At 33.6% G+C, this 16,074-nt stretch overlaps 1 protein-coding gene across 1 annotated transcript in view; it reads right to left on the reverse strand.

The window, feature by feature from the left end:
- Positions 1 to 16,074, reverse strand: part of USP45 (ubiquitin specific peptidase 45) — a 62,765-nt gene that overhangs the window by 26,961 nt on the left and 19,730 nt on the right. Inside the window, exons 6-9 of the mRNA XM_054569755.1 lie at positions 12,039 to 12,181; positions 11,558 to 11,653; positions 8,354 to 8,484; positions 2,822 to 2,909 (exon numbers count right to left, since the gene is read on the reverse strand). Coding sequence (XP_054425730.1) covers positions 2,822 to 2,909; positions 8,354 to 8,484; positions 11,558 to 11,653; positions 12,039 to 12,181 — 458 coding nt within the window. The remainder of the gene's footprint in view (positions 1 to 2,821; positions 2,910 to 8,353; positions 8,485 to 11,557; positions 11,654 to 12,038; positions 12,182 to 16,074) is intronic.

Consider the following 16,074-nt stretch of genomic DNA (forward strand, 5'->3'; position numbering starts at 1 on the left):
TTCAAGGATACATGACCACCATGTGGTAAACATATTCCTGTAAATCAGAGGGGAAAAATTATTCTACCAATCAATAGTCTGAATTAATCTTAATGTAACTCCTATATCATCTGTAGGCTCAAAAGCATCAAAATACATTTTATAATGTAAAGACAGAGCATTTCTTCCCACTTTGCTACCTTTTATGGACCCCCTCAACAAGATTGTCAATATACCAGAGTTATTAAATTAGCTTTAATACTGTTTCAAATAGTGAAATAATTATGATTAAATTTTAAAATTAAAAAAATTATTATTTTTATTGGTCATTGAAGACCAAGCATTAAAACTAAAATTTAATAAGCAGTATTGTATAGAATTAGGAAGATCATTTGTTTGGTAGTCAGAAAGACTTAAGTTTTAATCTTCATTCTTAGTATGTTTTTAGAGCTAAGAAAATGTGGTAAAATATTAGCTCATGGTGGACTGTGCTGAAGTCCCTAAAATTTAACTAATTATAAATCACTTACTTGATTTTTTTAAAACAAAGTTCAGATAAAAACATAAGGCAGTATTATCCAGTTAATTTAACAGTTTATTCAAATTATAACCTATTCAAAATCTCCAAGAAATTAGTTAGTATAACTTATTTAAGAGACTGTTTATTTTGTTTCTTTTTACCAATTCAAATTCTTAACAAACATTGTCCATTTTAGGGTTAAGCACAGACACACAGTCAATAAACATTCACTGAGCACCTACTATGTGCAAGGTACATGAGATACAGAGATATTGATACTATGTGCAAGACATATGGAATACAATACCATTCCTTGAGAAGATCACAATCTAAGATGACAAAGACAGATTTAAATAGAAGGTAGTAGGGTTCATAATCAAAATATATAAAAGTAGAGAGATGGTCGATGCCTTCAAAAGTCAATTTTAAGTCAATAAACAGCCAGTTAAAAATGGCGCTGTTAATATACATTCAACCCTTTGTATCGTGAGTTCCATATCTGTGGGTTCAAACTGTGAAAAAATATTCAGGGAGAGGGGGGAAGCAAGTTATGTTGTTGCTAACGTGTACTACGTAGTTAGGCCTACCACTGTTGCCTCTGTATTTAACATGTATAGACATTTTTTTCTTGTTATTATTCCCTAAATACTGTACAACTATTTACATGGCACTCACATTTTATTAGGTATTGTAAGTAATCTTCACAGACGATTTAAAGTATGTGGAAGAATGTGCAGAAAGTATGTGGTTATGTACAAATACTTTCATATAAGGGACTTGAGCACCCGGGGATTTCGGCATCCTCGAGGGGTTCTGGAACTGATTCTTTGCAGATCCTGATGGACGACTGTACACTGTTTGCTAATATCGGGGAGAGACTAATTTTTAAGACAATTTCAAAGAAACAAACTCTCTCCTCACTGAAAACTGCTCAGTAGGACTAAAGAAACATGGTAAGGTTACAATTCAAACAAAGTAGGAACAAATAAATAAATAAATAAAGGAGGGTCCACCCTGCCTAGTAGCATAGTACCATCTACCACAAGCACATGAGCGCTTATTTTCACATGGTTGATTTCCTACATATTAATATATAGATTAAAAAGTGTATTCACCTTGAAGGGGAAATAGCATTTCACCCATTATGACAATTATGATTGATAAGAACTGCCTACAGTGCTATGTTGAGAATGATGCTGAGACAGAATCCAGACTCAGCAGAACTGTTATGAATAATTAGCAATGTCTGCTATGAATAAGAAAGGGGAGAAATGGAGGATATGTTCTATGTATTTGACATCTATAGTATCTTGAATTTTCTTTGAAAAAAATTGTATCCTATTTGTACAGGGCCCCCACAAAAAAGTTGAATTTAACTAGTTTAATATTAAAGTCAACAAACAAACAATCAATTAAGAGACTGGATTACAATAAACACTGTTTAGGGAATCCATCCAGTCCATAAACCATTCCTTCTTTCCTGAGAAACATCCCCTGATCCAGGACACAGGGACCCCAGTCCCCCAGCCACAGTGCCTGATCCCTGACTGCACCCTAATGTAATGTGGGATAGTGAAGTTTCTCTCCCTTGGGAATTTAGAATTGGGATTCACAAATAGCCAGTTTTGTTTTCACGTATGTACAACTGCAGCATGCAAACTATGGTGGTCATGGGCTACCACTCAGCCAGAGAAGCAGAGAAACTATTCAGTCTGCAGAGAGATGAGTAAAGAAAACCTACAGAGCCAGAAAACTAGGCAAATAAGAACACTTTCTGGATTCTTGAGAATCTTCCTATCCCAGCTAAATCCCCCTTCACCTGGATTCTTAGATCCCTTTTCTTTATTTAAGTTAGTTTGAATTGGTTTCTGTGATTTAGAGCCAAAGGCCATTAACTAATAAAGCATAATAGGGGTTGTGAGAGAGTGAAAGAAAATAATCTTATAGAAAAGTCAAAAAAGAGAGAAGAATAAATAGAATAACTAAGAAAAAATTAAGTGACTTCTCAACCGCACATTAAAATTACGGTAGAAGTTAATTCCTTCAGTTTGTATCCTCTTTTTAAAGGGTATATGTGATAAAGATAAAGAAACCTGGCCTTTGCCCTGACTAGTGTGGTTCAGCTGGTTGGGCATCATCCCAGTTCCATTCCTGGTCAGGGCACAAGCCTGGGTTGTGGGTTCAGTTCCATCTGAGCACATATGAGAGGCACCTGATGTTTCTCTCTCACATCAATGTTTCTCTCCCTCTTTCTCCCTCCCTTTCCCTTTCTCCAAAAATAAATAAATAAAAACCTTAAAAAAAAAAAGAAAGAAACCTGACCTTTGTTTCTTCTGTCCTCACGGCATCCAGCAGATAATGCAGAAGCTCCTGACTGTCCTGTTGTTGAAAACTTTTAAATCGAGGGGCCCTGTGATTTAAAAACAAAACAGGAAAGAAAAAAAAGAATGATCATCTCATCGACAATATATTAGTAATATTTAAAATCACTTTGAAATAACATAGTTAACGATTAAATTTACTTCTTTTTCCACTAAGTCAAAAGACAAAATGTGATTACTATTCCAATTAAGATGAGATCTTAAGCGTATTGAGAACAATATAACTATCATTTATCAGGCAACTACTACATACCAACCACATACATTAAGTTTTACATATGTAAAAGTCACACAATCCTCAAACAAGGGTGGGATTCACTATTTTCTTCAGTTTCTGCATAAGGGCTCAGAGGGATTATTTAAATAATTTGCAAGGTCACAGAGCAAGCAAAAAACAGTATTCAAAACTAAGCCACTGTTATTACATTTCTACCTCAAAATAACCAAAAGAAAAGCAAATGATATTTATATAAAAATAAAGAACTATAAACTGGTGTCTCTGTGAATGTATTTATTTTGAAGATTTGACAGACTTTCTGTGTCTTAATTTTAAAAATCAGGTGCTATTCATAGAGACATCCACACAATAAATGCATACTTGATTTCAGTAACTTTAAAAAGTAATATTCCCAGCAATAAGCTCTAAGGCTAAATGAACATTTTTTCCTAAATGCAAACAAGTTCTAAATTTAGAAAGTACTGTGATCTAAGATGAAGAAAAAATTTTGTCAACATAACACAAAATACTAAGAATATTTTATGTAGTACAAGCAAGTTTAAAATGGTTTCATTATGGTATCGTACAGCACACAACATACTCACTTGATATATACAACAGTGCCATTAAGGAATTCATAATTAACATGAACTATGAACTCCATTTTATACTTGAGAAAACTAAAAACAAGCTGAGTGCCACTGACATAAATCCAGGTCTTCTGGTTCTTAAGTTCAGTACTTTAGCATTATGCCTCATTATCTCAGGATAAACAGTCATCCTAGTAATGCATTAATGTGAGACTCTGGTGCTAGAAAGCTATCTGAACTAGTAGTGACTCTAGCCTGAATTAATAGGAACTATCATTTCAGTTACTACTATTCAGTCTTGCTAAGCAGCAGCAAACAGCAGCACGATGTTAAGAACACTTTCATTTACTCCCCAGGGGGGCTTCCCTTTCTACACGTGGTAGGGTGTCCATCTCCTAGATCAAAGACAAGGACAGAAACCAAGACAGATACAAATTCCAACCCTATTTGGGCTTCCATAGCTGGAACCCAGGAAAGGCAGAAATTGTACAACACTACACTTATGCTGAAGGTATCAGAAAAGGTCAGTGGAGTCGAAGAAGACTGCAGCGGAAGCAAGGGAATCCTTCAGAGCACCTCACCAGCCCAGTGCCAGGTAGGAGGAGGCAAGGCTTTCAAAGCAGACACACAGGAAGGACATCAGTCCTGACCAAAGAAGGGCTTCCCCACCAAGACTCTGCCTATAGCTCCATCTCAGCCAGGCACAAAGCACTTAATTGTCTTCCAAACCATTGAATAAACTTAATAAGCCCGGATTCTTCTCTTTCTACCCTTACCTAGGATGGGGGGAAAATCATATGATGACTTAGAGAAGCTCTAATGGAGATTCTGAGATACCAATACCAAAAGGGACCTTCAAGCTTAAAGGATGAAAAAAAAGAAAAATCACCAAATATATGAAAAGATCCACCCCATTCAAAATAAGGGAAACTCTATACAGTTACAGGAAATGTGCCTTAGTAAAAGTGTTTCTGTGGGAAAGAGGAGGGAACTTTAAAAACCTCAACTTGTAAGAGAAAAATATATGCACACACTTAAAACAGGAATAGACTGTCGAGAAAAAGAAATTTTCCTTTGGGTGAAGACGAATCAGTCCATTCATTATCCAGAAATGCTCTCAACTCAAACACAACAAATATAAAAAGAGGAAACAAAAAAGGGCTTAAGTGAAAATCAATATTAAGGAAAAAAAAAGACCCACAAAGCGAAAATAGAATTTAAAAAACAAGACAAAAAAACAGAACAGATTTTATGGACTGCGGTCTGAATAGCCTCAGCCCTGAGGGTGAAGAAAGCTAAAAGCACTAACATCAGACAGGGACCCCCAGGCTCTTGTTTAAGGATGGTTAGTCTTCCCAAGAGCCTGAAAGGAAGCCTTTAGGCAGATGTTGCCTGAGGCCACAACAGAACAGTCTAGGGACCTGCAGCTGACCCAGACCTTCCACAGGCTCTCCTCACATCCCCAAAACCAAAGTAGCAGGCAGGTAACTGTGAACCATTAAGAGACCTGGATCTCCAAGGCCAGTCTGTAGGGCAGGCATGAGGCTATCTTAACATTTTAAATTTTTAGGCAGTGAGGATCGAAGTAGGAAGAAGGAGAGGTGATGGGAGTGGAGGGGAAGCAAGGAGGGGCAGAGGACATGGAGGCTGGCAAGGGAAGCAAAGGTGCTTGAGGACTATAAACAAAAAAATCTACTCCGAAGGAGGCTACAATGCGATATTGTCAAACAAATAAAGAAATATAATATTTAAAAAATCAACAATGAATTACTTCAATGAAATGAATTTACTTCACTACAAATAAATTTTATAGAACTGTCCCAAAGATGTTATAATAAATATGTTGAGACTGTCCAAAAACATACAGGCAAAACTGCCAATAAGAGCCTAGATATTAAGAAACGTTACAAAAATGAAATAAGAACATGTACAACGGATATTAATAAGATAGCCAATTAAAAATACTAGAAATAAGACAATAAAACCACATATAAGAGTACAAAAGATAGGATAAACGTTAAACTACACAGTTGAAGGATGAATTAGTAAATTAAAAGACAATACTTGAGAACATACCCAAATACTATCGTATACTGTATTTTCATTCTATGTTAAGAATTTGATTGCACTCTTTAAGGTACATGACACACCACAGAGTATTCTTAAGATAAATCCAACAAAGTATGTGCAGGATTTGTAGGTTGAAAACCACAAAACTTTGATAAGAAAAATCAAGGACCCAAATAACTGAAAAGATGTGTCATAATAATGCCTTGGAAGACTCAACATTAATTCTCTCCAAACTGATATACATTCAATGCAATTTAATTGAGAAAGTAATTCTAAAATTCATATAAAAAAGTAAAGGACCTAGAATAGTTAAAAAAAAAATGAGGAAAGCTAGAGGAATCACACTACAAATTCCAAGACTTTCTATGACGCTACAGTAATCAAGGCATTGTAGTACCGGCGTAAGGATAGATAAATGTAACAGAACAGAGTTCAAAACTAGACCCAATATATCTGACTTAACTCTTCACTTGATTTTTAAAAAGTCACTTTTCTTAATATTTAATTGTAGTTAAAGTAAACATAATAAAGCAAAATAAAATGCAATTTTTAAATGTTCTCAAATAATGTTTCACCCAGTAATTCTATTTGTCCTACAAATGCACTCTCACAAGTACAATAGAGTATATGTATACACATTCACACATACACACAAGGTTGAGCAAAAGTAGGTTTACAGTTGTCCAGATGGAAAATAATACAACAGTTAATAAACAGTAATACAAGAATAAACTGCTTTGTGTACTCAAAACTGTAAACTTACTTTTGTCCTACCCTGTATTAAAATATGTCAAATCAAGTAAGTTATATTCACATGTACTAAATGGAAAGATGTACAAGATATATTAAGCAAAACAAACAAGTTGCAGACAATTTTTTTATGTCTGTATATACATAATTACTTTTAAAAAGAATAAAAAACACAATACTCATCTGAATGATCTATGAGCACCTATTTCATGATAATTTTTAAAAAATCATAAATCCTTATAAAGTCAGAAAAAATGATATAAAATAAAGTTATTTTGGATAGTGTCTAAAAACAAATTTCTAAAGCACCTAATATCTTTTAAAAAATTCCTAACTCTACAAGGCACCCATGTCTCTGAAAGTTTTCAGGGATTTTTGTTGTTGTTGTTCTTCAGACTTTGAGAAAACAGCATTTGTCAAGCAAATGAAACACGCAATATAATCACTGTATTTTTTATTACATTTTATAATGGCACATTATGGTCAGTGAAATAAGTCAGTCACAGAAAGACAAATACTGCATGATTCCACTTATATGAGGAATCTAAAATAGTCAAATCCACGGAATCAAAGAGTGGAACGGTGGTTGTGAGGGGCTGGAGAGAGGTGAAAATGAGTAGTTGCTAATCAATGGGCATAAAGTTTCAGTCAAGCAAGATGAATAAGCTCTAGCCCTGGCCGGGTAGCTCAATTAGTTAGAGCATCACCCTGATACACCAAGATTATGGGTTCGATCCTGAGTCAGGGCATGTACAAGAATCAACCAATGAATGCCTAGATGAGTGGAACAACAAACTGATGTCTGTCTGTCTGTCTGTCTGTTTCTCTCTCATTTTCTATGTATCTCTCTCTCTCAATCTCTTCCTCTCTTTCTATAAGGGATCAATCAATAAATTTTGTTTTAAAAAGATGAATAAGTTCTAGAGATCTGTGGTACAACATGGTACCTATAGTCAACAATAATACATTATACACTTAAAAATATCTAAGAGGGTAGAGCTCATGCTGTATTCTTTCCACAATAGATTTTTTTAAAAAGAAGAAATTAACATTGACACAATACTGTGAGATAAAACATAATAAAACACAATATAATGCCATGGCACAGATAACAAACTTAAATTAAAATGAAATAGTAAAAGTTGTAGATATACAAATATGCCAGTTCATATTTAAAGAATTTTGTTTCTACATATTTTAGTTAATTGTGGACTGAGTAGTTTATGAGCTCCACGATAAGGTCCATTTTTAATACACTATAGGTTGGGCACCTGGATTGTAGCATGTACTGACAACAAAGGAAACCCTTCATTTTCTAGATGAAGGAACAAATAAGTACACTAAAGTTAAGTCAGGACCTTTATGGCATTTGCTTATTTTCAGGCACTCAAAGATTTTGTTTTTAAACATACTGGAATATCTTGAGAAATTCAGTTAAACTCCATCTGCCTCGAAGCTCATCTTTTAAAAGAAAGAAACTAGGTTAGATGATCTATTACAGCTCCTTGTAGATTTTACAATTCTATACTTTTCTTACCTTGTTGTAGTACCTCATGGGCTCCTGACAGACCTCTATTTGCATCACTGTGAAATGAGGTCAGCTGCTCAACTTCTATGAATGTCAGTTTCCTTACAGATAAAATTGGGATAAATAATCACCTCTCCAGAGTGTTACGAGATGTAATTTTCATAAAGCACAGAGCTGTAACTAATGTTAATTCTTTCTCTTGGTAGTCTCAGTAAAATAGCAATGTTACAGTAAGAGTGGAATTACTCATATTAAGTATAAACACAATAGTATTTTGCAACTTATGATTATTTATATTAAGAATGTAGGTGCACCCACTTCTGACAAAGCTGATTGAAAAGAGCTTTAGGAGAAAGTGGTCCTTTTTCGGTTTCCTTCATGTTGTGAAGAAACAGGATCAAGGCTGACGTCAATGGTCCAGGGCTTGAAAGTTCTACCACTAATGGATCCTTTAAAAACATGATCAACTCCATGTCAGAAATATGTAATTTATTATTTAAAATCCAAATTAAATCCAGTATATTTTATTTAAATGACAACTAAATTGCTTCAACTATATTAAGAAATTTTATTCTCCCATTTATAAAATATATAAAAATAAAAAATGGAATTATCTTGAAAAACACAGGTATTATCATAATCTTTACTTAATAAAACTATTAGCTTAAGAATGAAATCACCAATCTTTAGTTGCTTGTAACTGTCCCTTAATGTGCTCTCCTAGAAGTAAAATTATCCATCTACTTGATATTTGTACCCCTTTAAAAATGATCATAAATTATATTTATTAGCAAAACTTCAGACCCTTTTTTTCCCCAAATACTTTACTATGAAATAGGAAATGGGAAATTATCTCACCAAATTGGTAAACCATCTCTCTCATTGAAAGGAAACAGGCAAAAGCTTGACAAAAGTAGCTTAAATTGTGTGAAGAATCTACATACTTTATTTTCGAATTTTTTCCTACCAAGTTTTTTTCTAAAATATTAAATTTCACCAGCAACCTCCCTTTCCTTATGGACAATGAATAAAAAGCAGATTCCAAATATAATCCTCAAATATTTTAGTATGTTATCTTCTAGGAAAATGATCAAATATGCTGTCTCTTTCATGTATTCCTGAAATACATGTTACATGTATATTTCACACCAACTATCCTTAAAAATCTACTATCTGGCTAAAACCATGGAGAGAACAGGTTATGATTTTCCATAGCTTTTGCATATCAAAAGTACTTTCTGCCATGTTAAGTATATTGAAAGTTACCTCAAGGGCCAAACATAAAATCTAAGTCAGTTTCAAAGCCCAAACACTAAGGTATAGTACACTGCACTCCCAAATAAAGTATATTTAGACAAAGTAAAACATTTTTCGAATAAGTCAGTAAATAACTTCAGTTTTAAAGGCACAGTTTAATTTTGAAAACAAAACTAAGTTTGCTGACGAGAATGCAATGATGCAATAATGAATCTCACAAACATGTTGACAGAAAGAAGCCTAATGCAAAACAATACTGGTTAGTAAAAAGTGTTGGTTAGTTTCAGTTCAGTGTATTCACTTTGTGAAAATCTATCATCTATACAATTATGATGTATATTTCTCTATGTTTTAGTTTAATAAGTTTTTCTAAAGTAAGCACACTGCTGAGATGCATACAAATATTAACAAGTTAAATCCAGCACTATATAAAAATAATAATACATCATAACTAAGTGGGGTTTGTCCTAGGAATGAATACTAGGTAGGTTTGGAAATCAGTCAATGTAATTTTCCACATTAACATAAAGAAGAAAGACTATATGATAACCTCAGCAGATGCAGAAAAAGCGTCAGACAAAATTCAACATCTATCCATGATAAAACTCTCAGAAAACTAGGAAGAGAAGGGAATGTCCTCAACCTTCTGAAGAACACCTATGAAAAACCTACAGTTTACTTCATTCTTGATAATAGGAAAAACTGAATGAATGTTTCTGCCCGAATTTGGGGATTAAGGCAAAGATGTCTGCTCTCACCACTTCATTCAACACATAACTAACTGCTGGTTCAAGCCAGCACAATATGGTGAAAAAAAGAGAAACAAAAAGCATACGGATTGCAAAGGACAAAGTAAAATTGGTTATTGAAAAAGTAGTGATCTACACTGACAGTCCATAACTCAGGTCAACTCTATGTCCTAAAAAAACCTAAGACTGATCAGCTCTAATATCTAATTGCCATACAGTAATCTGGAGACATAGATCCAAATGTGAATAGTCAAATTTAACATTCAATCTCATTTCATAGGAAACCTTTTCAAATGTCTAAGCATTAACTTCCACTTGGTAAAATAGTCTTCACTATCTCACATCATTTTAGAAAAGGACATTGGGATCTACCATAAAAATTTTAAGGGGCTGAACAGGCAATGACTTTATAGTCTTTTTTTCAGTAACAAAAAAAATACAATATTGTCTCTTAAACTGCCTTCTTAGGAAAAAAATCTAAGATTACCACATTGGGCTAAGAAGCTTTAGAACTCTTTTCTGTTAAGTGTTTTTGAAAGCCAGATTGTGAACTATACATGCACTCTTCCTTGCTCTAAAACACAAATCAATTTCTAACTAAAATCACTATTACTAGTGTCAATGCTCTCCAGCCAAAGACCACCAGGAACACACTTGCAGTTGAACACGGTGGGATTACTATTGCACTTGTTGCACTGAGAGAGAACACAGACCACGGGGTGTCTCAATAAGAGGGTATTGGAAAGAATTGGGTAATTCAGTGGGGAGTCTAAGCTTGGATACTGTCAGAAAGTAAGGGTAATTTTATAATTAGGTATCTCAATAAATCTTATCTGTGGGCAGGGGGAGGAGAGAATCAGGATAAAGCTATATATAACTGGTAAAGAAACAGCACTCGATCATTTTGGCCAAGAGAAAGGATGTTGGGGATTTTCGAAGTGGTACAGTAACCCGCTTTTTGTGTGTGTTTAGATAAAATCATGAAAGAGGGCTTGCTTTGTCTCATTTTATCAGATTTAGAGTAACTTAGCCTGGGTTGGTATTCTGAGAGATTGTTTGAATAGCATGGCCTAACTGTGGGTACCTGGCCAGCTTCTGAATGTCAGATGCTGGTTTTCCTTTTTCTCCTCATTAACCTAATCTATGACCAGATTATTCTTCAGAAAAACCTTTAGATGCTCAATATTAAAATCAAATCTATCTTTAAAGAACAAAAATGCCATATTTAAGCAAATGCTAACTACAAAACAGGAGTCTTAGTTTTGCTCAACAAAAGTCAAACTCTTCTTGTAATTTCTGGTATGTCTGTTTGAAAGCTATCTCAATATCTTTGTATTGTTTGACCCATACGTTTAAGAAATATCTTAAAGTTATGATTTTAGAAGTTTTAAATCTGATTGTTAATTTTCACAAAATACTATTGAATTATTTTCTCAAATCCTCTGACTACCACCTCAACTGATAGTTCTAAGAAACAGGAAAGACAGATTTCAGCAATATCAGTGGCTCATCTTACCAGCTGAGCGTCTGATGAAGGAAAAATCTTGAGTTCTGTACCATTTTCTTTGATCTCATTCAATAGTTCATTAAGAATGTAAGACTGTGCCAAGTTCTAAAAGAAAACAAAAGTAAAGTCTGCCGAGTAGGGTATACTATGCCCCTGATTTTATGGAATAAGTTACTCTCCCAAAGTTTCAAATTTTGCCTAACATAGCAAAATATTTTTAAGTTAAAAAATTCAATTGAATATATTTTACATTTAATAAATGTCACTATTACTGACAGAGCCATGATAGAGGGAAGACATTTAAGAAGCACTGTAGAAAAAGTTTTATATATGTGTATGACAATGACTAAAAAGAGCCTAAAACAAACAAAAAGAAAACAAATTTCTAGATGAACATTTAGGAGTCATTTGAGAGTTTACAGGTATGCAAACAAAATAAATTAATTAAAATTATCCCTTGCATTTTATAAAGCTTTCTGATGGCTCTTACCTGCATAACTGCATTAAAAAAACAAGTATTTCCTAAATTTGTAATTCCTTTTACAGATGTTACACAGCTGCCTTTTCTTCCCTTCTTTTTTTCACCTGTTTCACATTTTTCTTCACAAAGTTTTATAATTTTGGAAAATGTACCTAAGTTAGAAAAAAAATAACTGACATGAAATGTAAAATTAAATATATATCATTTGATATAATTTAAATAAATTTTTTGAAATTAAGATGTTTCTCCTGAATCAGTATTCCTGAAGGGCAGGAACACAAACACAAATGTCTTGAGTTTTGTATCGTACTGGTAAAGCAATTAATTTTAATTCATTTTAATATACATATTTGTACCCCACACCACAATGCAGAATAAATTCCAGATGAATTAAAAAATTAAATGTAAAAGAGTAAATTAAAAAGACAAGTACAAAAGATCCAGAACATGATTCCTAAATACCATTCCCTACTAAAAGGGATGTAGACTCCTTGAATAAGAAGCTGATTCTTAACCTGGGGCAGCAAAGAGGCAAAATGAGCCTATAACATGATTATTGTGCCAGAAAATAAGGTAGTGCTCAAAGAAAAGTGATGAGTATACCAAAATACACAAGAGCCATTTTAATAGGTTCCCACTGGTCCAACATGGGGCAATTTGAATATCAAAATAAAGAAGGTCACTAATAGATTATCATTCACTAAACAAAATGAAAGTGATACTGAGTTGAAAATTTAAAAAAAAGCAAATCATGGTATAGTGGCAATTTTTTAATATTATTCTTGCAACATTTCTGCATTTGAAATTGTCAGACAAAAAGTTAAAAAATTAACAACTATACTACAAAAGGTAAAATACCTAAGCATACAGTATGTAAGTGCATGTTTTGTGCTCACTAACTTGTATAATTAATGCAAATTTGCAAATTATAGTATCATATTTAATAAAAGTATGAAAATAAAGAACAATTCCTAGCACTTATGAACTAACATGACTAATTATAACTATTTAACAGATTACTTTCTGAATCATTATTATTTGAAGGCTGACAGGAAATTTCTAAGTTCTCAAATTTTTTGGTTTTAACTAAATGTTCTCTTAAATTCAGTTCCTTTCAACCCCAGATAATGTATTTCTTTAGAATTATATTACATAATTTGTTCATTTAATACCGACATGGCTTCCTCGTACTGCTAATTAACTTCTAAATGTTTGGCAGTTTGCCCCTCCAATCAGATTAATGGAGATTAGGGAATGTCTCCTATGACTGTTCTTTCTTCCATAGAGGTATGACGTTGGGGAGAACATACATTATAAAAGTTCAGTACAAATGAAAACCTACGAGATTAAACAGTAAATACAGTAGACTTACAGACTTAATAGCCTTCCATGTCTCTGATGAGCACTTAAGAAGAAATAAGACATCCTGTCCCCACCCTGCCTTCTCTACAAAAATATTAAGGGAGGTAAACAGGGACGGAGGTGGCTCTGGTCTCAGGACAGGAGCAAGAAACACACACCATGAAGAAGAGCTTTAGTCTTGGGTACTGGCAGACGGATGTCAGTCACATGCTATTGGTTCAAAGAAAGGTTGACTTGGCATCTTTGAATTTCACCTCTCGTCCCAAAGGCATCTAGAGATGGGGCTCCAGTGTCAATTAAGTGAGATTACTAACATTTTCTCATAGACTTTCATAAGGATTAAATGAGCGGCTATTTGCAAAGTACCTGGCATGGTAAGCACTATGGATGTGAAAAACTGTCCAGAGAGCCTGTCAGAAATTTTTATTTGCGTCAGAATCCGTATCTTCATGAACTAGCCTTCATGTCCATTGTTTATCTGCTCTTTCTTTTCTCTTTAATCATTTTCTGTACTGAGCTTTTTTTCTCAAGTTTATTTCTTATTCCTAATTGGATTTTCTGAATTGCTAATGTGAGTTTTGCCTTTTATAGTGACTTTATGATTCTCATAATTTCTTGGCTTTTCTTTTTAACGTGAAACTATCTTATCTCATTGAGAAAAATGAGTGGGTGATTTCTAAAATGTTTCTATCATTCACCAAACTGATTGCAAGGAAAAAGTTTTTCTTTCAAGTCTTAACTTTTCTTTTATCCTAAGATACAATATTTTATCATAAGCCCTATTACCTGCTTTGCCCCTTTACTCCTGTTTGCTTATTCTTTAAATATTATGGGTGGTTATTGTATGCCTGTTTTCCACATATTGAAGAGTTGTTTTTAACTCCTTACTCTAGAATTCCAAGTTAGCATAGTGAAGTACAAGAGAGATCTCTTCCCTGTCTTCCAGATATTACAATAGGTGACAAGAATTAAACTCCATACAAGAGTTTTGGAGCAAAGGCTAGTACAATGAATGGAGATGGCCACTGAAGTGCAGAGACCTGGCATGGAGAGAAGGGAAAACAAGATAAAACCAGAGAGTGTTCAAATCTGCAAGTGAATGTACGAGCAAGTGAGGGGGAAAAAAAACGGTCAGTGCTTAAAAAACACTACACAAACAAGAAGCCCCCTAGTGATCCTGCCTGGGGTTGTAAATGAGAGCGGTCCACCTCTTCACTATTATATCTGAGATTGCAACCGAAGGCTAGAATTGGCAGGTTTCACTACAGCCATAGCCACTACATGGTTTCATAGTGATTTGGAAGAGATGTATGATGAAAGAGTAATTAAATCAATGCATTACTCTGCCTTTTGGCACAAGGTTGCTACTCTGATTTACATTTACAAAACTCAATTCTCCAACAGGTTAAGTGATTTGCTGAAGGTCATAATGATAACCTTTTAATTATAAAGCCATTGTTATTTTACCACCTAATTTCTTTTCAATGATTTATGTACAATGAGAAGAATCATGAAAGAAAATATGGCAAGATTCTTACAGATTTGGGTATATGCAACCCTGAACAAATATGACTCTTCAAAAATATTTCCTTTAGTTAACATTCTTATTAATTGTTGCCATGACATTTTTTAGCTTATTAACATAAAAACAGGGAGAACTAAACTATATGGATTATATTATCTACCAATAAATATATTACATATACTATATACATTTATTATTCATTTGGGAAATACTTCCAGAAATAAATATTTTAATCGTATAGAACAAACAGCATTTTAAAACGATAACATGTAAATGATTTATTTATCTCTGTACCACATTTCCCATCAGTTTTCAAAACATCTGGGATAGCATCCTAAAGTAAACAATGTTCATAAGACCATCTGGACAAAACTTCAGGCAAGAAAAAAAAAGCATAAACATATGGAAAAACAGATTTTACCCTTCCCTTCAGCAGTAAGGGATGACAAATGTCAAACCTCGATATATCCACGCTTCACTGTGCGATGCTTTTCAGCACCACCTGGCTCTCCACACAGAGCCACCAAATATGGACGGCACTGCCAGAAAGAACATATCCACGGGCAATAGCAATAAAAATAGTTTATTTCATGGTTAAATAGCCACTTCACACAAGTGGCAAGGATCTTTTTGTTGACTTTTCGATGTAAGTCTGTGAGAACAGATTCAAAATTAATTATGCTATTGGGCCGGAATGTTAAATAAATTAGATAATTTAACAAGAAAATAAAATGACATTTTCTAAGAGCTATTTAAATTGGTTTTATTTAAAATACAAGTTTTTCATTTTACTGAATAGCCCTTTCATAAAATGCAGCAATTTAAATTCAATTGATTTATCAAATGTCCACTGAACCACTACCTATAATACTCAACTACTTATGATTTATAACTATAGTATAAGGAATTGATATAGTGAACAGCATGGATATATTAAGTCTTAAATTCATGATAATATCTTATTAAAACTTTAAAAACCAAGCATACATGTACATTTGCTCACTAAGAAACTGTCAAATGAAGTTTAAGATTCTAGATTAAAACAAGGGTATCTCAGAATCAGTCTCTCAATTATTTGACACACAGGTATATGTTCTAATAAGAAGCAGTTTATTGCTTCTGCTAAAGAATAATTACTGATCATTTTATTTTTGATAA

Source organism: Pteronotus mesoamericanus, unplaced genomic scaffold, assembly GCF_021234165.1.
Source record: "Pteronotus mesoamericanus isolate MK-2021 breed Mesoamerican mustached bat unplaced genomic scaffold, CSHL_Meso_final contig_20, whole genome shotgun sequence".
Classification (NCBI taxonomy): Eukaryota; Metazoa; Chordata; class Mammalia; order Chiroptera; family Mormoopidae; genus Pteronotus; species Pteronotus mesoamericanus.